General features: G+C 35.1%; 1 protein-coding gene across 1 annotated transcript in view; it reads left to right on the plus strand.

Annotated features, from left to right (window-relative positions):
• SCAPER (S-phase cyclin A associated protein in the ER) overlaps positions 1-24,833 on the plus strand; it is a 512,156-nt gene that overhangs the window by 112,585 nt on the left and 374,738 nt on the right. The window contains exons 10-14 of the mRNA XM_040492187.1: positions 663-738; positions 944-1,061; positions 1,327-1,438; positions 4,891-5,031; positions 17,996-18,151. Coding sequence (XP_040348121.1) covers positions 663-738; positions 944-1,061; positions 1,327-1,438; positions 4,891-5,031; positions 17,996-18,151 — 603 coding nt within the window. The remainder of the gene's footprint in view (positions 1-662; positions 739-943; positions 1,062-1,326; positions 1,439-4,890; positions 5,032-17,995; positions 18,152-24,833) is intronic.

Genomic DNA, 24,833 nt, shown 5'->3' on the forward strand with positions numbered 1-24,833 from the left:
CGGACACTTAACTGACTGAGCCACCCAGGCGCCCCCATAGAGTATTTTTGTATATAATGCAACTGACAAGTTGGAAGTTGTTATTTTCATTTTACAAATCAAGAAATTGAATCTTGGAAAAAGTAAGAACTCAGCATTACTCACATTTTAATTGCAGAGGCTGAAATAGAATCTAAGGTATTTACTTTTTTTTCTGTTCCACTAATAAAAAGCAAATGATACATACCTTGCTATCACTAAGCATTCAGGATATGTATGTTGATAAGAGGGATTTCTTCAGAATGAAAGTAACTGTAAATGTTTTAAATATTTTTCTATTAATTTTTAATGCCCAGTGAATAATCTTGAGCTCTTCTGAGGTATACTATGAGTATGGCAGAGTTATATAGTAATAGTATCAGGCCAATATGTTTCTTTTAAATTTACTTGATTTGTCTCTGCTGTTAATGACAAGTAGGTTGGTCTTCCTCTTAAAATATATAGACTATATAGTATTTTAACTTGGTGATTATTGTAACTATAAGAGGTATATAGCTTTTTTCTGGTTTTGAACTGTTTGTTAAATTCTTACTAACAGGTAAGAAAATTACATCTACAGTTCATTTTTAAGGTGATAATTGTGTTCAAATATTTGTTTTTCACTCTTCCTTATTACATTTTAGGCCAGCATGGGCAGTGGGAGTGTATCTTTCTGTGGTATGTCTATGGACTGGAATGATGTCCTTGCAGATTATGAAGGTATTGTGTGTGTATGCCTGTGTGCATTGTCTGTGTGCAGCTAAAAGGGTGTAAAATAGATTATCTTATTACGTGGAGTTTATATGTGTAAAATAAATAATTTACAGTGGGAATGCTGATGCCTTTTAAAAGCCTGTTCTCAAATGTTGGTTTTATAGAACTGTGTGGTTAAACAGTAATGGTGGTTTTCTTTTTTTCTGGGCAGCTCGTGAAACTTGGCGCCAAAATACATCCTGGGGGGATATTGTAGAGGAGGAACCTGCTAGACCTCCAGGCCATGGAATTCACATGCATGAAAAACTTTCCTCACCATCTCGTAAAAGGTCTGGCCTTTGAAAATTAATTTGAAATGTTTCACAAGAGGGAAACTGACTAGTCTTTAGTAAAAATTGCTATACAGCATTTTAAGGCATATTATTCAGGATAGTTACAGATCTATTGATAAGTGACAATGTTTTCCTGAAATGTTAAGCCAAAATTAGTTGTGTGTACTTCCTGTATTTATTTTAAGAATGTTGAAGACTAAAAATATTTTTGGCTTTATCATGTAAACATTTGTGTCTTCTATCCATTTGTTTGTGTTAATAGAACAATTGCAGAATCTAAGAAAAAACATGAAGAAAAACAAATGAAAGCACAGCAGCTAAGGGAAAAGTTACGTGAAGAGAAAACATTAAAGCTTCAGAAATTATTAGAAAGGGTGAGTTTTTAATATTTAGAAAATTTTGACAGCCTTAAATTGATGGACTCATTTTTAACTTGACTATTTTTTGGGTCTAAGAGAAGCTAGCAGAACTATAAAAATTAAATTTTCTGGGAAACAAAAGCATTTCTACCTATTGAATTACAGAAGGTTACCTGCAAAAAAGAAAAAAATTGACATTTCTAAATTAGCTAGTAAATTGATGTTTGCCGAGTTGGCATGGATTATTGAAGTTGCATTTTGTCGTTTCTTGTTTTCATTGGGGCGTTTCTTCGGGGAGTCTTGTGGACAATGTAGGATAAGTTGGTAGGATAGTTTTGAGCTTCAGATGATCAGGTTTGAATAAGTTGGGGCACTAATTGAATTTATAAAAAGATTTTTAGAATATTTAGAGAAGTGCAACTTCTGATCAGTGTGATATAGTAGAAAGAACATGGGATTTGGAGATGGCCAAGCAGGGTTCAAATCCTGGTTTTACCACATAATAAAATATGATGCACTGGGCAAGTTACTTGACAATATTACATTTCAGTTTCTTTCTTTTTCAAATTAAAAAGAATTTTTTATGTTTATTTATTTATTTTGAGAGAGAGAGAGAGCGAGAGAGAGAGCGAGCTCAAGCTGGTGAGGGGCAGAGAAAGAGGGAGAGAGAAATCCCAAGTAGGCTCCACACTGTCAGTATAGAGCCCTGTGCGGTGCTTGAACTCACAAACTGTGAGATCATGACCTGAGCCAAAACCAAGAGTCGGACGCTTAACCAACTACCAGGCGCCCTTCAGCTTCTTTATTTTTAAAATGAAAATTTTAATTATTAACATGATGTGATGATTAAATATGGCAAGTGTGTATAACAATGGCATAGTATTATGATGGCTGATGCTCAGTGTCTGGTCATTCTTACTGTTATGTCAAAGTGGCAAATATAGGCAAATACTGTATTAGTTACATGTGCTATATAACAAAAGACCTCAAAACTTAGCCACTGAAAACAGATGTTTATCACATTATATGTGGGCAAGAGAACCAGGAGTGGCTTGCGTAGTGATTTTTATTCAGAATCTCTCATGAATTTGCAGTCATGCTGTCATTTGGAGCTACAGGATATACTTCTGGACTCACTCATGTGGTTGTAGGCAGGCCTCAGGGTTCTTTAGCAGTTGGCTGTAGACTTCAGTTATTTGCCATGTGGGCCTTTTCATAGCCCAAGTGTCCTTATGACATAGCCCTTGGCTTCCCCACAGAAAGTAATCCAGGAGGAAGGGAGGAAAGGAGAAAGGGACAAAGACAAAGACAGAGACAGAGAGAAGGAAAGAACAAATGAGCTGCCAAATTCGAAGCTGCCCTTGCCTCTTATACTTAATCCTGGAAGTGATAAACCATCACTTTTGCTGTATTCTGTTGGTTGCAATCCTGGTACAGTGTGGGAGGGAATTAGACAAGGATCTGAGTACCAAGTGGCTGGATCGTTGGGAGCCATCTTGGAGTCTGTGTACTTCAAGTACCTAAAACAACATGACAAAAGATGTGTGACTGTCACAGTATATGGGAACTCCTTTGTTACCTTCTAGTACTAGAAAAGAGTACTAATATGCATAGGTTAAAATATTATTTGCATTGGGGTGCCTGGCCGGCTCAGTCGATGGAGCATATGAGTGACTCTTAATCTCGGGGTTGTGAGTTCAAGCCCAATGTTGTATGTAGAGATTCCTTAAAAATAAAATCTTGGGGTGCCTGGGTCGTTCAGTCTGTTAAACGTCTGACTTTGGCTTAGATCATGATCTCACGGTTCGTGGGTTCTAGCCCCACCCTTGGGCTCTGTGCTGACAGGTCAGAGCCTGGAGCCTGCTTCGGATTCTGTGTCTCCCTCTCTCTCTGCCCCTCCCTCGTTTTCTCTCTCTCTCTCTCTCAAAAAATAATAAACATTTAAAAATAAAATCTAAAAAAATATATTATTTATGTTACTTATAATGTGTAATTTAAATTTAGGAGAGATAGTTGGACCAAATAATCCCAATATTTTTAAAAAATGAGGTGTGGTATAAGATTCTCTTTAGTACAGTAGAAAAGTTGATTGGGAAAAGAAGGAAATCTGTGATTTTTCTCTTTACCTAATGCTTTATTTTATTTTATTTTATTTTATTTTATTTTATTTTATTTTAAGAGAGTGTGAGTGGGGGAGAAGGGCAGAGGAAAAGAGAGAGAGAATATATATATTTTTTAATGTTTATTTACTTAGAGTGAGCATGAGTGCGGAAAGGTCAGAGAGAGAGAGAGAGAGAGAGAGAATCACAAGCAGCTTGCCACTGCCCGTGCAGAGCATAATGCAGGGCTTGAACCCACAAACTGTGAGATCATGACCTGAGCTGAAATCAAGAGTCAGATGCTTAACCAACTAAGTCACCCAGGCACCTGAGAGAGAGAGAGAGAGAGAGAGAGAGAGAGAGAGAGAGAGAGAATCTTAAGCAGACTCTATGCTCAGCACAGAACCTGACACAGAGCTTGATCCCACGACCCTGGGATCATAACCTGAGGCCAAATCAAGAGTTGGATGCTCAAATGACTGAGCCACCTGGGTGCCCCTCTTTACCCGAATCTTAAGACTTTGTCATTATTATTATTTTGATCATTCAGAATCAATAAATCAAAATGAAAAACTGCATGTTGTAGGATTCTATAAGAGTTAATGTATTATTTAATTTCAGCTTTAGAGAAATGCTGTAACACAACTACAACTTCACCTCTTACTGTGTTTTTCAGGCAGGAAAAATTATATAGTTTAATTTCTTACATATATCTATGTAATCTCCAAGTATTCCTGCAAACAGAATAATAAATTCTTGAAATTGTATAAGACGTTAGAGGTTGTACAACTGGTACAACCTGGTTTAATTTTTCCATTAATTTTAATGATAAATCCCACCTTCCTTTTGTATAATAGGTTGTTATTTCAACACTGTTTTACATATGTGGTCTCATCTGATCACCAGAATTCTTTGTGGGTCACAGAACTAAACATACTGAATCCCATTTTACAGGTGTGAAAACTGAATCTAGGAGAGGTGAAGTGCTGTTTCCAGTGTCACATTACCAATAATTTGCTGAGCAAGGGCTTTAAAGATCTGTGGTCTAGCTCTTAATCCAGTGCTGTTTCTGCATTATACTTTTTGAGGTTGTTAAATGCATAATTATGTAGCTAAAATTCAACTTCAGTTGAATGCTAGTTTTATTCCCACTCATGTTGAGCCAGCATTTGATTTTAGCTAGCAGGTGACCAAAGTATATTATGAACTCAAGCAGTCTGGCTTCCTAGTCTGTGTTCTCAATCATTAGTCATGCTCCTTTAGGTCTTTCTGGGTTCTAGAATTTATCATTCCGAAGCTGTTTATCAGTTTTCCCTTCTGTTAAATTACTATGTATGCTGAAATTAATGATATGATAACTCTGTATAGGAGAAAGATGTCCGGAAGTGGAAGGAAGAATTATTAGATCAACGACGCAGGATGATGGAAGAGAAATTACTTCATGCTGAATTTAAACGAGAGGTGCAGTTACAAGCAATTGTTAAAAAAGCACAAGAGGAAGAAGCTAAGGTAGATCTTAGGCGCTTTGAACATTGAATTAGTTACCCAAGTACTTTTTTTCAGTTGTTAATATGAGAAGTAATATTTATGAAGTGTTTATTCTGTGCCAGAATAACAGGCTCACTAAAACTTATTAGGTGCAATATCATATACTTATAGTAATCCTGTGAGATGTATATTATGTTTTTACAGCTTTTTTTGAGGTGCAATTGACAGACAATAAATAGCACATATGTAAAGCTTCAATTTGATGAGTTTTGACATGTATATATTCCTGAAACCATCAGCACAGTGAAGATAATAAACAGTTCCATCACCCTCAGAAGTTTGTTCATTCTTCTTTGTATTCATTCCTTCCTCCAACTCTGTTACTGTGCAATTGCTGATCTGTTTTTTATCATTATAGATGTTAGCAGTTTCTAGAATTTTATATGAATGGAATTGTACAGTACATATTCTTTTCCTCTGGCATCTTTCACTCAACATAGTTATTTTGAATGTAATCCATACTGTTGTGTATATCAGTTCCTTTTCATTGCTGAGAAGTGTATCATTGTATAGAAATACCATAATTTGTTAATCCAGTCACCTGTTGATGGGTTATTTGCTTACTTTCTAATTTTTGGCCATTATAGATCTAGGTGCTGTGAATCATCATGTGTAAGTCTTTGTGCAGATGTGTGCTTTCATTTTCTTGGGTGAATACCTAAGAATGAATTAGCAGAGGATCATGATAGGTTCATGTTGAACTTTTGAAGAAACAGTTTTCCAAAATGGTTATTATATAAGTTTCCCCTACTATCTGAAAGTAGAGTGTTCCTATGAAACCTTTTGTAACCTGAAATGCCATAAAGATGCAATTACCATTAATTTATATGGAAAAAAATTTGAGCATTCCCAGACCCCAAAATAACCTCTTTTAGTCTTTTCTGATATTTAGAACACAACTTGCTAATGGATGCACAAAATAAATTGAGATAAAGCACAGATGTTCATACAGTTCAAAACTATGGTGGCCTAAAACTGAGATGGTGAGTGTAGCTCCTGGAGAATAAGTGTGGCAGTCCACTCTCTCTCACTATTTGGGGTGTGCTAGCTCTGTAATGGCTCCCTGTAAAACACTGAATATAGTTTTTGCTTTTTGCCTTTTTTCATTAAGCAGAAATTCTCTTTGGATTTCTTTTCTTTTGGTTAGGGAAAACAAGTATAATGTAGGTCTCTTGTAAAAGTGAAGTGGTGTAATGAGAACTTTTGGAAAGCAGGGGATTTTTGTAGTAGTAGACATTCTTACCAGCGGTGGATGAGGGTTCTAATTAACCACATTCTCACCAACATTTGACATGATTACACACTGTAATTTTAGCCACATAAGTTTACTATGTGTGTACGGTATCTCATTTGGTTTTAATTTTCATTTTTGAACATCTTTTCATGTGCTTATTTCACATCTTTAGCTCTTGTTTGGTGAAATGTTTGTTCAAATATCTTGTACATTTATTAAAGTTGGATTGTTTTATTGTTGAGTTTTTTCAGCTTTACTGAGGTATAATTGACAAATGGTAAGGTATATAAAGTATACAACATGATGATTTGATATCCATATACATTGTGAAAGGATTCCCCTCATCAAGTTAAATAATGCATCCATCACCTCACATGTTTATCTTTTATGCGTGTCTGTGAGCGAGAGAACATTTAAGTTCTATTCTCTTAGCATATTTCAATTAGTGTTATCAACTGTAGTTACTGTGTTATGCATTAGATCTTCAGGACTTATTCTTCTTATAACTGAAAGCTTATACCTTTTTACTAACCTCTCCCTATTTCTTTCTCTACCCTTAGCCCCTGGCAGCCACATTTCTACTCTCTATTTTTATGAGTTCAACTTTTTTTTTAGATTCCATATTTAAGTGATACCGTGCAGCATTTGTCTTTCCTTGTCTTGTTCATTTAACTTAGCATATTGCCCTCCAGTTTTATCCACATTGTCACAAATGAAAAGATTTCTTAGAGGACTTTATATATTTTAGATAGTAAGATCTATGTTTTGCATATACTTCCTCACAGACCTTGGATTGCCTTTTCTTTTTCTTAAAAGTATCTTTTGAAGTTTTAAAAATTGATCAAGTCCAATATATTAACTTTTTTTTTTCCTGTACCATGTGTCTTTTGTGTCCTATTTAAAAAATCTTTACCTGAATTTTTTTTTTATTTATATATGAAATTTATTGTCAAATTGGTTTCCATACAACACCCAGTGCTCATCCCAAAAGGTGCCCTCCTCAATACCCATCACCCACCCTCTCCTCCCTCCCACCCCCCATCAACCCTCAGTTTGCTCTCAGTTCTCAACAGTCTCTTATGCTTTGGCTCTCTCCCACTCTAACCTCTTTTTTTTTTTTTTTTCCTTCCCCTCCCCCATGGGTTCCTGTTAAGTTTCTCAGGATCCACATAAGAGTGAAACCATATGGTATCTGTCTTTCTCTGTATGGCTTATTTCACTTAGCATCACACTCTCCAGTTCCATCCACGTTGCTACAAAAGGCCATATTTCATTTTTTCTCATTGCCACGTAGTATTCCATAGTGTATATAAACCTGAATTTAAGGTCACTAAGATTTTCTCTTAATTTTTTTGTAGGAGTTTTAAATTTTACAATGACATCTGTGTCCTCTTTTGAATTAAATTTTGTATCTGGTGCAAGATAGGGTTGAGGTTCATATTTTCATAGGGATATCTAATATTCAAGTACCAGTTGAAAAGATTGTCCTTTTTACATTGAATTGCCTTAGGACCCTTGTTGAAAGCTATTTGCCATATACTATATGGGTTTGTTTCTATTTTGTTTCATTTGTCTCGATGCCTTTTTTTATGCCAATGCCATTTTATCTTGATTACTGTTATAATATCCTGTTACATTGATACATGTCTCTTTAGTGTTTTGAAGTTTTTAGTACGCAAAAAGTCTTTCAACTCATTTAAATTTATTCCTGAGTATGTACTCTTATAGACATGATTGCAGATTGGAATTGTTTTCTTTTCTTTTTTTTAATCTTGTCTCATTTTATTTGTTTGTTTGTTTATTTCCAAGTTAATATGTAGTGTAGTATTGGTTTCAGGAGTAGAATTTAGTGATTCATCACTTACATGTAACACCCAGTGCTCCTCCCAACAAGTGCCCTCCTTAATGCCCATCACCCATTTAGCCCATCCCTGCCCCACCACCCCTCCAGCAACCCTCAGTTGTTCTCTGCATTTAAGAGTCTTTTATGGTTTGCCTTCCTCTCTGTTTTTATGTTATTTTTCTTTCTCCCCCATGTTCATCTGTTGTATTTCTTAAATTCCACCTGAGTGAAATCATGTAATATTTGTCTTTCTTTGACTTATTTTGCTTACCATAATACGCTGTAGTTCCATCCACATTGTACCCTATGACCCAGCAATTGCACTACTACGTATTTGTCCGAAGGATATCAAGATGCTGATTCGAAGGGGCACATGCACACCAGTGTTTGTAGCAGTACTATCAACAATAGACAAATTATGGAAAGAGCCCAAATGTCCATTGACTGATGAATGGGTAAGGAAGATGTGGGTGGATACACACACACACACACACACACACACACACACACACACACTGGAATATTTCTCAGGGATCAAACAGAATGAAATTGTTTTCTTCATTTTCAGATTGTTTACTGCTCGTGTTCAGAAATAGAGTTGAATTTTATATGTTGATCATGTTTCTTACAGCTTTGTTTGAACTGGCTCTTTAGTTCTAATAGCTTTTTAGTGGATTCTTTAGGATTTTCTGTCTCCAAGATCATGTTATCTGCAAATAGATACACTTTTACTTCTTTTCCAACCTGGATGTCTTTGATTTGTTTTTCTTGCTTTTTATTCTAGGTAGAACCTGAAATACAGTGTTGAAGTGGTAAATGTGGACATGACATCCTTGTCTTATTCCCAGTCTTTAGAGGAAGTATTTAGTCTTTTATCATAAAGTATGATGTTAGGTGTGGGGTTTTCATAGATGCCTTTCATCAGATTGAGGAAGTTCCTTTTTATTCCTATTTTGTTGCATGCTTGTATCATATAAAAGGGTGTTGGATTTTGTCAAATGCTTTTCTGCATCTATTGCAAAATAATATAGGTTTTGTTCTCTTGATATTTTCTGTATTACATTAATTGAATTTGATATGTTTTATGTATTTCCCTAATTTTTTAGTTGTTTAAGGTGGTTGCTTTTTCTGGACTTAAAAATATTCTTAAGGTCTACTAGAAATGTAATTTCCTTGAGACATGTACCAAATATATTCATTTTAGTCCTGTTATATAATCAAGATATAATTTTTATCTCATATACACCTTCTGTGAGTTTGTGAAGTAAGTTAATAGTCATTTCAAATTCCTTATTTTTGGGGTATATACATGGTTGAAAACAAAACATCCACTGTTTAGTTGATAGTGACTATTATTATAACCTACATTAATCAGGACCCGATTTTTTCACTTGCAACATCTACTCATTATTACAATAGACTTTACTTTTTTTATGAGGAATAGATCTCCTTTTCCTGATTTCTGGCAGTAGCCCTCTTCCATGTGCTGTGTCCTCTTGCCTGCTCTTTGAATTTGCTTCATTACTTCTTGTGCCTGCTCCTTTGCTTTTTTTCCTCTAGACTACCTACTTGTATACTCCAGTTCTGCAGATTATCTATTCTGGCCTTTTGTGAATCTGCAGATTCCTTGGAAAGAGTGGGCTGAGCTGATTTTCACCACCTCATCACCCATATCTTCTTGAATTTTTTATAATGCCATTTTCCCTCTATGCTATACATAGAATACATACATAGAATAGTATCACTGTAGTATAGAATGTTATCACTAAGTTTAAAAGACTTTTCTGAATCTTTCCATTATGAATCCTGTGAAATAACATTTTCTAGAATATTCTGCACTACCTTGATTTTCTTTATGTTTTCTAACTAATCCTTTACTGTCTTTCCTTTTTCATTTGATGCCTAAGTTTTACTGACTTCAGCCCATTTCACTTGTTCTTTTCCTCGAGTATGACAATCATTATCTTGCTTCAACTATCATCTCTCTAGTGACTTCTAGATTTGCATCTTTAGCCCCAACCCCTAATCTTTACTTTTTATTTCTTTTGATGTTTGGGAATATTTCTTTTGAATTTTAATTCCCATTTAAATAACATACAGGTGTACAATAATTTCAGGTGTACAATATAGTGGTTTAACAATTCTATACATTACTCACTGCTCATCATGATAAGTGTACTTTTAATCCCCTTCACATGTTTCACCTCTTCCCCTACCCAGCTGCCCTCTGGCAGCCACCTGATTGTTACTCTAAGTGTCTGTTTTTTGTTTCTCTCTTTTTTTCATTTGCTTTGTTTCTTAAATTCCACATATAAGTGAAATCATATAGTATTTATCTTTTTCTGACTACTTTCACTTAGCATAATACCCTCTGGATCCATCCATGCTGTTGCAAATGGCAAGGTTTCAGTCCTTTTTATGGCTGAGTAATATTCCATTGTATATAAATACTACATATCCTTTACCTATTCATCTATCAGTGGACACTTGGGTTGCTTCCATAATTTAGATACTGTAAAAAATGCTGCAATGAACATAAGAGTACATATATCTTTTTGAATCAGTGTTTTCAGATTCTTTGGGTAAATACCCAGTACTAGGATTACTGGATCATATGGTAATTTTTAATTTTTTGAGGAACCTCCGTGCTGTTTTCCACAGTGGCTATACCAGTTTACACTCCCACAAACAGTGAATGGAGGGTTCCTTTTTCTCCACATCCTCTCCAATACTTGTTGCTTCTTGTGTTTTTGATTTTAACCTTTGTGACAGGTGTGAGGTGATATCTCATTGTGGTTTTCATTTGTGTATCCCTGAATATTAGTGCTGTTGAACAACTTTTCATATGTCTGTTGGCCATGTTGTATGTCTTCTTTGGAGGAATGTCTGTTCATGTCTTCTGCCCAGTTTTAAATTAGATTATTTGTTTTTGGGGATGTTGTATGAATTCCTGTGTATATTGGATATTAACCCTTTGTTGGATATGTCATTTGTAAATATCTTCTACCATTCAGTAGGTTGTCTTTTAGTTTTGTTGTTTGCTTTGCAGAAGCTTTTGGTTTTTCTTATTTAAGTTTTTATTTAAATTCCAATTAACATACTGTGTAATATTAGTTTCAGGTGTACAACATAGTGATTCAACACTTGCATACAATACCTGGTGCTCATCACAACCAGTGCACTCTATATTCCCCATCACCTGTTTCACCCATCCCTCTACCCATCCTCCCCTTTAGTAACTGTCTGTTCTCTATAATTTAGAATCTGTTTCTTTGTCTCTCTCACTTTATCTGTTTTTTTTTCCTTTTCTCATTTGTTTTGTTTCTTAAATTCCACATATGAGTGAAGTAATTTGGTATTTGTCTTTCTCTGACTTATTTTCACCTAACATAATACTCTCTAGTTCCATCCATGTCATTGCAGATGGCAAGATTTTATTCTTATTTATGGTTGAGTAATATTCCATTTTCCCTATATACATCACATCTTCATTATCCATTCAGTCTGTGGACACTGGGCTGTTACTGTATTTGGCTATTGTACATAATGCTGCTATAAGCATTGTGGTGCACATATCCCTTTGAATTAGTATTTTTGTATTCTTTGGGTAAATACCTAGTAGCATAATTGCTGGGTTGTAGGGTAGTTCTATTTTTAACTTTTTGAGGAATCTCCAAACTGTCTTCCAAAGTGGCTGCACCAGTTTATATTCCCACCAACAGTGCAAGAGGGTTCTGCTTTCTCCACAATCTTGTGAATATCTATTATTTCTTGTGTTGTTGATGTTAGCCATTCTGACAGGTGTGAGGTGCTTCTCATTGTAGTTTTGATTTGTATTTCCCTGATGATCAGTGATGTTGAGCATCTATTCATGTGTCTGTTGGCCATCTGGATGTCTTCTTTGGAAAAAATGCCAATTCATGTCCTCTGCCCACTTTTTAATTGAGGTATTCATTTTTTGGATGTTGAATTTTATAAGTTTTTAATATGTTTTGGATAGTAACCCTTTATCAGAGATGTCATTTCCAAATATCTTCTCCCATTCCATAGGTTGTGTTTTAGCTTTATTGATTGTTTTCTTCACTGTACAGAAGCTTTTTATTTTGATGAGATCCCAGAGTTTATTTTTGCTTTTGTTTTCCTTGCCTTGGGAGATGTATCTAGTAGGACGTTGCTGTGGCTGATGTCAAAGAGGTTATTGCCTGTGTTCTCTACTAAGATTTTTATGGTTTTTCAGCTCTCACATTCAGGTTTTCATCCATTTTGAATTTATGTTTGTGTATGGTGTAAGGAGGTGGTCCAGTTTCATTCCTTTGCATGTTGCTGTCCAGTTTTCCCAGTACCATTTGTTGAAGAGACTGTCTTTTTTCCATTGGATTTTCTTTCCTGCTTTATTGAAGATTAATTACCCATATAGTGAGTTCATTTCTGGGTTTTCTATTCTGTTCTATTGATCTATGTGTCTATTTTTGTGCCAGTACCATACTGTCTTCATCACTTTAGCTTTGTAATATAACTTGAAATCCAAAATTGTGATGCTTCCAGCTTTGCATTTCTTTTTCAAGATTGCTTTGGGTATTTGGGGTGTTTGTGGTTCCATGCAAATTTTAGGATTGTTTGTTCAAGCTCTGTGAAAAATGCTGGTGGTATTTTGATAGGGTTTGGATTAAATGTATAGATTTCTTTGAGAAGCTTTTAAATTTTATATAGTTCCAATAGTTTATTTTTGTTTTTATTTCCCTTCCCTTAGGAGGTATATTTAGAAAAATGTTACCACAACTGATATCAGAGAAGTTATTCCCTATACTCTCCTCTAGAATTTTTATGGTTTCAGGTCTTACATTTAGGTCTTCAATCTTGAGTTTGTAAGAAAGTGGTCCAGTTTCATTTGCTGGCATGTAGCTGTCCAGTTTCCAGCACCATTTGTTGAAGAGACTCTTTTTTCCAATGTATATTCTTGGTTCCATTGTATAATCATGGGTTTATTTCTGGGCTCTCTCTTCTGTTCTACTGATCTGTGTGGTTTTGTGTGTGTGTGTGTGTGTATTTGTACCATAGTGTTTTGATTTCTACAGCTTTATATTATACCTAGAAATCTGGGATTGTGGTATCTCCAGTTTCATTCTTTTTTTTCAAGATTGCTTTGTTTATCTGAGACCTGATGTGGTTACATACACATTTTAGGGTTATTTGTTCTAGTTCTATTAAAAATGCTGTTGGTAGTTTGATAGTGATTGCATAAAATCTGTAGATTGCTTTGGGTAATAAGGGCATTTGAACAATATTTCTTCTCCCAATCCATGAGCATGGACTATCTTTCCGTTTGTGTCATCTTCAATTTATCACTATTTTATAGTTTTCAGAAGGTCTTTCACCTTTTTGGCTAAGTTTATTACCAGGTATTTTATTATTTGTGGTACACTTATAAATGAGATTATTTTCTTAATTTATTTTTCTGCTACTTCATAGAAATTCTTCGTGGATAGAAATTCAATGGATTTCTGTGTATTGATTTTGTATCCTGTGACCTTACTGAATTCATTTATCAGTTCTAGTAGTTCTTTTTGTGGAGTCTTTAGGGTTTTCTATATGTAGTATCATGTTATCTGCAAGTAGTGAATGTTACAATTTTTCCTTACCAATTTGGATGCCTTTTATTTCTTTTTGTTGCCTGATTCCTGTGGCTAAGACTTCCAGGTCTATGTTGAATAAAAGTGGTGAGAGTAGACATCCCGTCTTGTTCCTGACCTTAGCTTTTCACCATTGAGTATGATGTTAGCTGTAGGTTTTTCATAGATGGCCTTTATTATGTTGAGGTATATTCCCTGTAAAACTACTATGTTGAGAGTTTTTATTACAAGTGGATATTGTACTTTATCAAATGCTTTTTCTTTATCTTTTGAAATGATCATACAGTTTTTATTCTTTCTTTTGTTGATGTGATGTATCACGTTAATTGATTTGTGAATATTGAGCCATTTTTTTAAATGTTTATTATTTATTTTTGAGAGACAGAGTGTGAGCAGGAAGAGGGGCAGAGAGAGAGGGAGACAGAGAATCCTGAGCAGGCTCCAGACTGTGAGCTGTCAGCACAGAGCCTGATGTGGGGCTCGAACCTATGGACCTCAAGATCATGACCTGGGCTAAAGTCCGTTGCTTAACTAACTGAGCCACCCAGGTGCCCCTGATTTGTGAATATTGAACCATTCTTCCATCCCAGGAATAAATCCCACTTGATCATGGTGAATGTTATTTTTAATGTATTGTTGGATTCACTAATATTTTGTTGAAGATTTTTGCATGTGTGTTCATCAGAGATACTCCCCTGTTCTCTTTTTTTGTATTGTCTGGTATTGGTTTTGGTAACAGGGTAATTCTGGCCTCATGGAATGAATTTGGAAGCTTTTTTAACTCTTCTGTTTTTTTTTAGAATAGTTTGAGAAGTACAGGTTTTAATCCTTACTTAAATGTTTAAATTTCATTGCCTGTAATCTGTCAGTTCAAATTTTCTATTACTTCCTGATTGAGTTTTGGCAGGTTATAGGTTTCTAGGAATTTATCCATTTCTTCGAGATTGTCCAGTGTGGTCCTTTTTTATTTTCTTTTTTCTGATGAGTCTGGCTAAAGGCTTACCAATTTTGATAATGTTTTCAAACAATGAGCTCCTGGTTTCATTACTCTGTTCTGTGTTTTGTTTTGTTCTGATTTTTTTTTTTTTTTTTTGGTTTTTATTGAATTTATTTCTGCTGCAATCTTTATTATTTCATTCCTTCTGCTGGCTTTGAATTTTGTTTGTTGTTCTTTTTCTAGCTCCTTTAGGCAGAAGGTTAGGGTATTGGAGGTTTTTCTTATTTATTGAGATAGGCCTGTATTTCTTTAAACTTCCCTCCTAAAATAGCTCTTTCTATATCCCAAGATTTTGGACTGTCCTGTTTTCATTTATCTCCAGGTTTTTTGATTTCCTGTTTGATTTCTTGATTGACCCATTCATTGTTTTGTAGTATGTTATTTAACTTCTGTAGTATTTGTGTTTTTTCTAGATTTTTTCTTGTGGTTGAGTTCTAATTTCATAGAGTTTGATCAGAAAAGATGCATGGCATGACTTCAGTCTTTCTGAGACTTGTTTTGTAGGGGCACAGTTGATCTTTGGATTCAGTTATCTATTGCTTGGTGATGGCTTTCAGTGGAACTCATCAGCTCACCACCTCTATCTTCCAAACCATCTACTTCCTGAAATACATATTTCAGATAATGATATCCCTAGTTTCCCACTCATTTAGACGTGGAAAAGTTTTAATCATATAGTTTGATTCACTGTTGTTACTGTTGTTGTTTTAAAAGATAAGCTAGTCTTGGGGCACCTGGGTGGCTCAGTTGGTTGGGTGTCTGACTTCGGCCCAGGTCATGATCTCATGGTTGGTGGGTTCGAGCCCTGTGTTGGGCTTTGTGCTGACAGCTCCTAGCCTGGAGTCTTTCAGATTCTATCTCCCCCTCTCTGCCCACCCCTGCTTGCATTCTGTCTCTCTCTCTCTCTGTCTCCCTCTCTCTCAAAAATAAATAAACGTTAAAAAAATTTAATAGTTTTAAAGTTTATATATTTTTGAGAGAAGGCACACATGTGTGAGTGGGGGAGGGGCAGAAAGGGAGAGGGAGAGAGAATTCCAAGCAAGCTTCCTGCTGTTAGCACAGAACCCAACACGGAGCCCGATCTCAGGAACCATGATATCATGACCTGAGCCAAAATGGAGCCGGACTTTTAACTGACTGAACCACCCAGTTGCCCTGGGCTGTGTGGCATTTCTATCTGAATACATTTTGGCTAGAGATCAGATACATAGTTCAAAATGGTTTTCCTTCAAAATTTTGTAGGTTTTATTTTCTTTAGCATTAACTACTTCTGGGGAGAAGCCTGAGGCCCAACTGATTTTTTTTTTTCCCTCTTCTTATAGGTGATTTGCATTTACTGCTTGGAAGCTTAGAAGAGTTATTCTTTTTCCTTAGTGTTTTGTAATTTAATATGGATATTCTTGGTACTGATTTTCTGAAAATTTTTTCATGACAACATGGCTTCTTTAAGTTCTCAATTTGCTTTTTTTTCATGGAAAATTTTTTGTATTATATGTTGCAACATTTTCTTTTGTCTTTTTTAATTGTAGATGTTATTCATGCTTATATTAGGCCATCTTCATTTGTTCTTTATATTAAAAGCTTGTTACTGATACATAAATTTTCATTTTTAAATTCTGCATTAACTTATCAAAAGACTTAGCGATTTATTTTTTTGCCATCTTTATTTGTTCCATGCTTGTTCTAATTCAGTTAATTCTATGATGGTGTTACTTTTGTCCTCAGTTTGTTTCCTTAGCTTTCTAATCTTTTATTGTTATGTTGTTTTGTCATTTTTTTCTACCTTTAAATTCAGGTTTTTGTTAACTTCTATATTACAAAGTTTGCCTAGGGTATTTTCTGGTGTTTCGTGGGTTTTGTTTTCTTTCAGATTGGGTTTTTTTAGTTTCTAGTTAACTTCTTATCTATTATTTATTTATAGCTTTATTGAAATATCATTGACACATCAAAATTATATATATTAAGGTTTACAACTCGGTGTTTTAATATACATACACATTGTGGAATGATCACAACCCAGCTAATTAACATATCTATCACCTCTCCTTAGTTATCATTTGTATGTTTGTATATGTGCTGAAAAGATTTAAGATCTCTCTTCTTAGCATATTTCAAGAATACAGTATTGTTAAGTGTCATGATCATGCTGCACGTCTCTAAAACTTACTCAATTCCATCATTGAGACTTTGTACCCTTTGACCAACATCACAGATTGAAATTATTTAACTTTTGCTCACTTTTCTAATTTTATTTTACTTATTTTTGTCTAGAACACTAAGTCCCATTTCTTTTTCTTTCATCTTGATTATGCTTAATGTGTGAGCCCTGATACAGTATGATTCATTTTCCTTCAGTACTGCTGTTTGCCTTATACTTTTAGTACAGTTTGAGGGATGGTTATGTTATTATCCTACTTAAAAAAGTGGCCACGTGGCAAGATAAGTGGGAAACCTTGGTTAGAACTGTATTCAAATTCTTGTCTGAGATGTATAACTTATCTAGTGATAGGTTTTATTCCATTCAGCATGGATTCCTGGAGTCTGTTCTTCTGTCAGAGTCAGTCCCGGTGTTTACTTCCCTGTTTTAGTCCATCATTTTCACTGCAGCATGCCTTCCCTCTGGCTTTCAAGAATGAGAAATTTGATCCCAACTGACATTTCCCTGCTTTATCTTTAGCTAAACTTTACTCATAAAACTTCACTTTCTAGCAAAACTTGGCTGGTAAGTATCAATATATGTGAAGTCGAGGTGTAGTGTATTTTCCACTACCTTGTTCCTAATTGTCATGTATTTGGTATATGTTGAAGGAAAATGATGTGATGCTCACTTTAAGTTTTGTCTTCTCAAACTCATTAGAAAAACATGTACATACCTACTTAAGTCTTAATGTAATTTATATAATTGCAATCATAATGAAATAAGTAGAACTTCACAAGATATTTTTGTAAGAATCTTAATTCGTTTCTTGACCTAAAGCTATTTCATTGGCAGATCTTTATTCTAAATTACTCCTTACTAAGGCCAATGGATTTGTTATATACACTGGATTATTATCCATTTTGAGGTAAATATTAAAGGAAAAGACCCATATTTAATTTGTGTTTTCTTCCTTATTAGTGGTTTATATTTTTATATAATGACTGCTGTGGGGTTTCTTATTTTTGTGGTGTGTCTTAGAATTAACTTGATTTGAAACTCCTTTTCTTTGTTTTTATTGAAGGTAAACGAAATTGCCTTCATAAATACCCTTGAAGCCCAGAATAAGCGCCATGATGTCTTATCAAAATTGAAGGAATACGAGCAGAGGCTTAATGAATTACAGGAAGAACGTCAGCGAAGACAGGAAGAAAAACAAGCACGTGATGAAGCTGTTCAGGTAGAATTTATTCGGCAAGCAGTTATTGAGCACCTGCCGTATTCTAGGCTCTGAGCTAGGTGCTGATGATCCAAAATGGAGTGACACCTAATCTCTGACCCAAGGGTGCGTCATTTAGTATAGCACTGTGGAAATATGAGGTCTGATTGCCAAAAGACAATGTGTACCCCTTTAGATAAGGTAATCAGTGCTTTCGTCAGTACATAGCAGTCATAGAGTCTGAATCTCTAATCTCAACCAGATGAAGGACTAAATTGGACAGATTATTATCTATTCTTTTCTAATTGGGCTTTGTAAGAACAAGCTTCTTCCATTTAAAAAAGGAATGTGTTTGATTGAGTATAGGTAGCCTTACAGAACTGGGAAATCTTTATGCTTATGACAAGGAACATCTGTCATTTATTGGGCAATATCATCAGATACTTTAATTGCTTGGCTCTTGACCTCTGTAGTGAACCCTAATTTAGATACCGTTTTCAGGATAGGAAGAACTGTACTAATGTTTATAAACTATTTTAGATCTTACTTAGTAGAAAGTCTTGCCCACAAGACTCTTTTAGGACTTGACATTTTTGTTTGTTTGTTTGTTTATTTCTTTAAACTGGTGTCAAAGATTTTATTCAACTCAATTAATTGGTGAGGGATCCAGTAAGATGTTACAACCAGCGTGAGGGAGAATTCAAAGAATAGACCCATACGTGGGTGATCAGTAATGTTGAAATGAATTTGCTGAACAGATATAAAACTGTTCAACAGTCAGAGGCAACAGTCAACAGATGACCAACCCTCCCCAAAATTGTATACATTACCATCATTTTCTTACAACTCACAGTTGAATATATTAGCTCAATGAGACCAGCAGGCAGGGTGCACCCTGTGATTGTGTTTTTCGCAAATCAATGCCTTTCTCAGTTTTCCCATTGTTAAAGAGGGGTTTGTTGCCAAAGTGTAAATGTCCGGTAAATTATTCTAAAAATGTGCTAAGGCTCTGGGTCATATTAAGTATGCTTTCTGAATTCACATTATATTTGCATCAAAGACTGTATTAGAAAAATAAATGTTTTTAGAGGAGGGGGATGATTTTGAGGTAGAAAGTATCCTCACATGTGGACATGCACCTACATGTAAGATATAAATTACAGTTATGTTCACACTGAAAAGAAACTTCTAATGGTATGGTGCAGAGTTGGCCTTTGAGTAGAGGTCCACAGAGAGATTTTGAGGGCACAGAAATACTCAATTTTACTAATAAGGAGGATGATTTCTTAGGACTTATTGATGACATGGCTTTTCCACTCAATTGCAAACCAAATACAATTACCATCTCACTTTTATCAGTTGATATGGCACATTAAAACCAACACTTAAAAAGACTAAAGTGGTATAAGAAATACATAAATATAACATACATACATATGGGTAAGCATATACATATATGTACACATATTTTACATTTTTCAGCCAGGGTTTAGAAAAACTAAAGAGGAAAAGAAATGAACACAAATGTAATTTTATTTTGTCTTAGAAAAGGAAGTATTTTACATATATATGTGTGCATGTATAAATACATACACATATATACGTACACAAGCACCCACATGCAACCATGTATGTATGTATATTTGTCATATATGACTATTACATGATTATTTAAATATAATGACATTGTATGATCACTTACATAGTCTATATGATTATGTACATGAGTACTTTGATCTCTCTTTTGGACTATCTCTGCTGTTTCTCAACTGTGTCATTATGATTTGTCAGCACTAGCCAGAGTAAGTCAAGCCCACTAGGGATGAGAAGGCCAACCTCATGGGCTGGAAGGACTGCTCACATGGTGATTTCCTGGGTGGCATGGGTCACCTGAATGGGTGCAGTGGCCGTGGTGCCCAGAGTGCATGGTGGGCAGCTTATTCATAGGTCTGCAAACTGAACAGCTTTGGCTGGAAGTCCTGAAGGGAATCCAGCACCAAGATGGCTTTTGAGGTCAAGTGTTGCTACAGGTTTCCATCTGGAACCATGACCACCTACATGCTGGCTGCAAGGGCCGTCTCCTCACCATTGAGAACATCTTCAAAGACAAGGCACTTCTCCATGGGAAGAGGAGGAAGAAACCTCTTTGTACAGGCTAGAAATAAGGACTTGACACTTTTGATGTAGAGAACAAATTTTGCAGTGTTCAAATATAAGTGAGGACATACTTTATTATGACCAATGTTTATTTGTTCATTCAGTGATCATTTATTGAATTACTACTATAAGCCATATGTTGTGCTAGATTCAAGGACATGAAAAGGATACATCGTTGTTGTCAATGGGGAGACGTATATAAACAAATCTTAATCCTTTAGGATCAGTATAACAGCAACGGCATTCTTGGAAGCACAGAGGAAAACACCATACTCAAACTGAGAGTGGCAAAGAGATGAAAAAGTGAGGTAAAGCTTCATAGAGAAGATGGTCCCTCAGCTGAGATTTGAAAACAATAAGATAGAAGCAAACAATGAGAAGTAGGCATTCCATGCAGGAGACATAGGAGAGTACGCTCTCTAGAGTTAGGGAACAGGTCATGCAGAGCTTTGTTATGTTAAAGATTAGAGATGTTATTAATACTTCATGCTTCTTTTTTAAAAATTTTTTTCAATGTTTATTTGTGAGAGAGAGAGAGAGAGAGAGACCGATTGTGAGTCGGGGAGGGGCAAAGAGAGAGGAAGACACAAAATCCAAGCAGGCTCCAGGCTCTGAGCTGTCAGCACAGAGCCCGACATGGGGCTTGAACTCACAGACTGCAGATCATAACCTGAGCTGAGTCACCCAGGTGCCTCTCCTGCTTCTTTATGTTACTGGTGGTTTTAGGAAGTTAAAATATCAATACATTTTTTTTTAATTTATATATGAAATTTATTGTCAAATTGGTTTCCATACAACACCCAGTGCTCATCCCAAAAGGTGCCCTCCTCAATACCCGTCACCCACCCTCTCCTCCCTCCCACCCCCCATCAACCCTCAGTTTGCTCTCAGTTCTCAATACATTTTTAAAAGTTCATTGATTATTCTCTACTATTTGTGGGTATTGGCAGGCATTCCTATATTCATCCCTGATCTCTATTTGATTTCAGTTCAGTGTCTTATTTTAATCTGAGTTCTAAGCTAATTTATGTTAAAAAAATACGCAATGATTGTTTGAAAAACTTAAGATTTTCTTCTCTAAGGAGCAACAAAAGTTTTTATTTTTATTATTTATAAGTTGCTTCTCTATAAACTAATTAAATGAGTAAATAAAACAGGAAATTTGAAGTTTTAATAAGAGATGTCTTTTCAGTATGAGTGCTATTTCTCTGCTTGGGACCATTTTATAAAAATCATTATGTTTTGTAAATTATGTGTTATTTTTGAAGAACCATTAGGCATTAATAATTCAGATATAATTAAGACACAATCCTTGCCTTATGGCAAACAATACAACACAATGTGAAAAGTGTTGTAGAGCTATGTATGAGCTACAGATTAACTCTGTTGGTAGGAAGGGAAATATATGAGTAATATTGCATATTTTGAATAGACATCTTAGCTTCATTTTTTTGCATTCACTTTATAGATCTGAAGATTTTAAATATATAGTTATCTTCCATTTAAAAATGATGACTCTTGGGGTGCCTGGATGGCTCAGTAGGTTAAGCATCCTACTTCAGCTCAGGTTGTGATCTCACAGTTTGTGGGTTTGAGCCCTGCATCAGGCTCTGCTGACAGCTTAGAGCCTGCAGCCTGCTTTGGGTTCTGTGTCTCCCTCTCTCTCTGCCCCTTCCCTGCTTGCACTCTGTGTGTCTCTCTCTCAAAAATAAATAAACATTAAAAACAAAATAATGACTCTTATTTCACAAATTGGGACATTTATTAAAGCCAGAAGGAAAGCAGTTCTTTCCTGAAAGTAGTAAGGAATTTCCTGTACACACTAGCACTTTAAAGTTGTTTTGACTTCTTAGAATTATTTTTCTTATTAAAGGGGTGCCAAGGTGGTTCAGTAAATTGAACATCGGATTTCAGCTCTGGTCATGATCTCACAGTTGTGGAATTGAGCCTTGCGTCAGGCTCTGTGCTGACAGCATGGAGCCTGCTTGGGATTTTCTCTCTCCTTTCTCTCTGCCTCTCTCCTGCTCACACACTCTCTCTCTCTCTCAAAATAAATAAACATTTAAAAAATTTGGAAATTTCCTATGGATTTAATTTTCAATGAAAAATTAAAAACCCATCAAGTTTAGTCAACCTATACTGATATTAGAAAAGTCCTTTGGGGTGCCTGGGTGGCTCAGTCAGTTAAGCATCTTACTTCAGCTCAGGTCATGATCTCGCGGTTTGTGAGTTCAAGTCCCGTGTTGGGCTCTGTGCTGACAGCTCAAAGCCTGGAGCCTGCTTTGGGTTCTGTGTGTCCCTCTCTCTCTGCCCCTCTCCTGCTCATGCTCTGTCTCTCTCTCAAAAATAAATAAATATTAAAAAAAATTAAAAAGAAAAGTCCACAGGTAATGTATAACTTATTTATAATTAAAAAAATTTTTTACCGGGTAGTCATTACTAGATGTGCAAGGCACTAATGGCAAGCATTCTGTAGATACAATAATAGTAAGGTCCTCTGCTTTTCTTTCACTATTTTACTTTTTAACATTCCCATAAACTGTAACAGGCAATTGTGACCCTTCTTTCTTGTGAGTAAAATACTAAGTATATGCTGTCATCATATATTCTCAATTTGCCATTTTAGTTATGTAAATTATTGGTTAGTTTTAAGTTCAATTTCCTTAGATATTCTGCCTGTCCTTTTGCCCTAGTCATTAAATTGTAGGCCTAAAGAGCGTATAGGGGTAGCAGTATCCATTCTTAGGCTTCCATAAACAAATACTGATTGGAATAAGCAAAGTTTGTGGGGGTTTCAGAGGTTTCAGAAGGCTTAAGGGTTAAATATCTTTCTAACTCATTTGCTGCAGGTTGATACTCTTTATTTGTGTGTATATAGATTTATAATGCCTATTATTTTTTAAAGTTATGCTTCATTTAACAGATATTCATGGAACTCTTGCACTGTGCAAAGTGCTTATGTGGGGTACAAAGTTTCCTATTTTAGAAAGGAAAATATGAGCTGAACTTAATAATTTTATTCATTAGCTATAGTTACCAGTTATCTTTTCCATTTATATTAAAAACAGAAATTAAAATATTGAATATTTTTTGAAGTCCAGTTATATCTATTGGTACATTATTGGAGTATCTGTTAAATATATGAATAATATCAAAAGTTGGCATTATATTTACACATTCAACTTGGCTACATTGTACATACACATAAATTATATATATCCATATATTTCATTTATAAGACCATTTTATAATTTTTTGAAAGCAAATTTTTGAAACTTTTGGTTTTACAAAGAATGAAATGAAAAGTTCTGGTTTAATTCTTTATATTTAATATCTAAGTTTATTGTATTTTATTGTGAAACTTGTGTTTTCACATGATATAGTTTTTTAAGGTTTTATTTTATTTCAAGTTAACATACAGTGTTAGATTAGTTTTAGGTATACTATTTAGTGATTCAATAATTTCATATATCCCCCAGCGCACATCACAAGTGCACTCCTTAATCCCCACCACCTATTTTACCGATCCCTCCACCCACCTCTCCTCTGTTAACCATCAGTTGGTTCTCTGTACTTAAGAGTCTGTTATTGGTTTGTCTCTCTCTCTTTTTGTCTTTCTTTTGTGTGTTTGGTTTCTTAAATTGCCCATATGAGTGAAATCATATGATATTTGTCTTTCTCTGACTGACTTAACTTCCCTTAACATTATAAGCTCAGTCCATGTTGTCACAAATGGCAAGATTTTGTTCTTCTTTATGGCAGAATAATATTTCATTGTATATATATATACCACATCTTTATCCACTCATCAGTTGATGGGCGCTTGGGCTGCTTCCATATCCTGGGTATTGTAAATAATGCTCATATAAAGATAGTGGTGTATGTTTGAATTAGTGTTTTTGTTTTCTTTGTGTAAATACCCAGTAATGCAATTGCTGAATTATAGGGTAATTCTATTTTTAACTTTTTGAGGAACCTCCATAGTGTTTCCCAGAATGGATGTACCAGTTTGCATTCCCACCAACAGTGTAAGAGGGTGCCCCTTTCTGGACGTCCTCACCAACACCTGTTGTTTCTTCTGCCTTTGTATTGACATATTTTTTTTTTTTTAATTCATTCCCATTTCCCAGGTAGCTCACATAGCCTCTCCCTGGCCCCTAGTCTTTATGATTAATGGAACACAGTGATGGTAGGTTCTCCTAATTATTACTTATACAGCCTTGTGCAAGTCATTTTACCTTAAAGACCCCCAGTTTGTTGTGATACTAAAATTGCTAATATGGGTAAATACTTAGCAAAGTGTTTAGCATAGTAAGTGCCCAGTAAATGACAGAAAAAAAATACTAAGGCAGTTTAAGAGAACACTGAGGAGACATCTGAATACTTCTAATACTTAACTAAGCTCACTATGGTAACTTCATACCTACAAGAAACCCTATCTACCCCCGCAGAAGAAAACTTTTTTAAACTAGTAAGCTAAAAAGTCCCTACTTTTTTTCTTTTTCTTTTTCTTTTTCTTTTTCTTTTTCTTTTTCTTTTTCTTTTT

Source organism: Herpailurus yagouaroundi, unplaced genomic scaffold (assembly GCF_014898765.1).
Source record: "Herpailurus yagouaroundi ecotype Mexico unplaced genomic scaffold, PumYag 184, whole genome shotgun sequence".
Taxonomy (NCBI): Eukaryota; Metazoa; Chordata; class Mammalia; order Carnivora; family Felidae; genus Herpailurus; species Herpailurus yagouaroundi.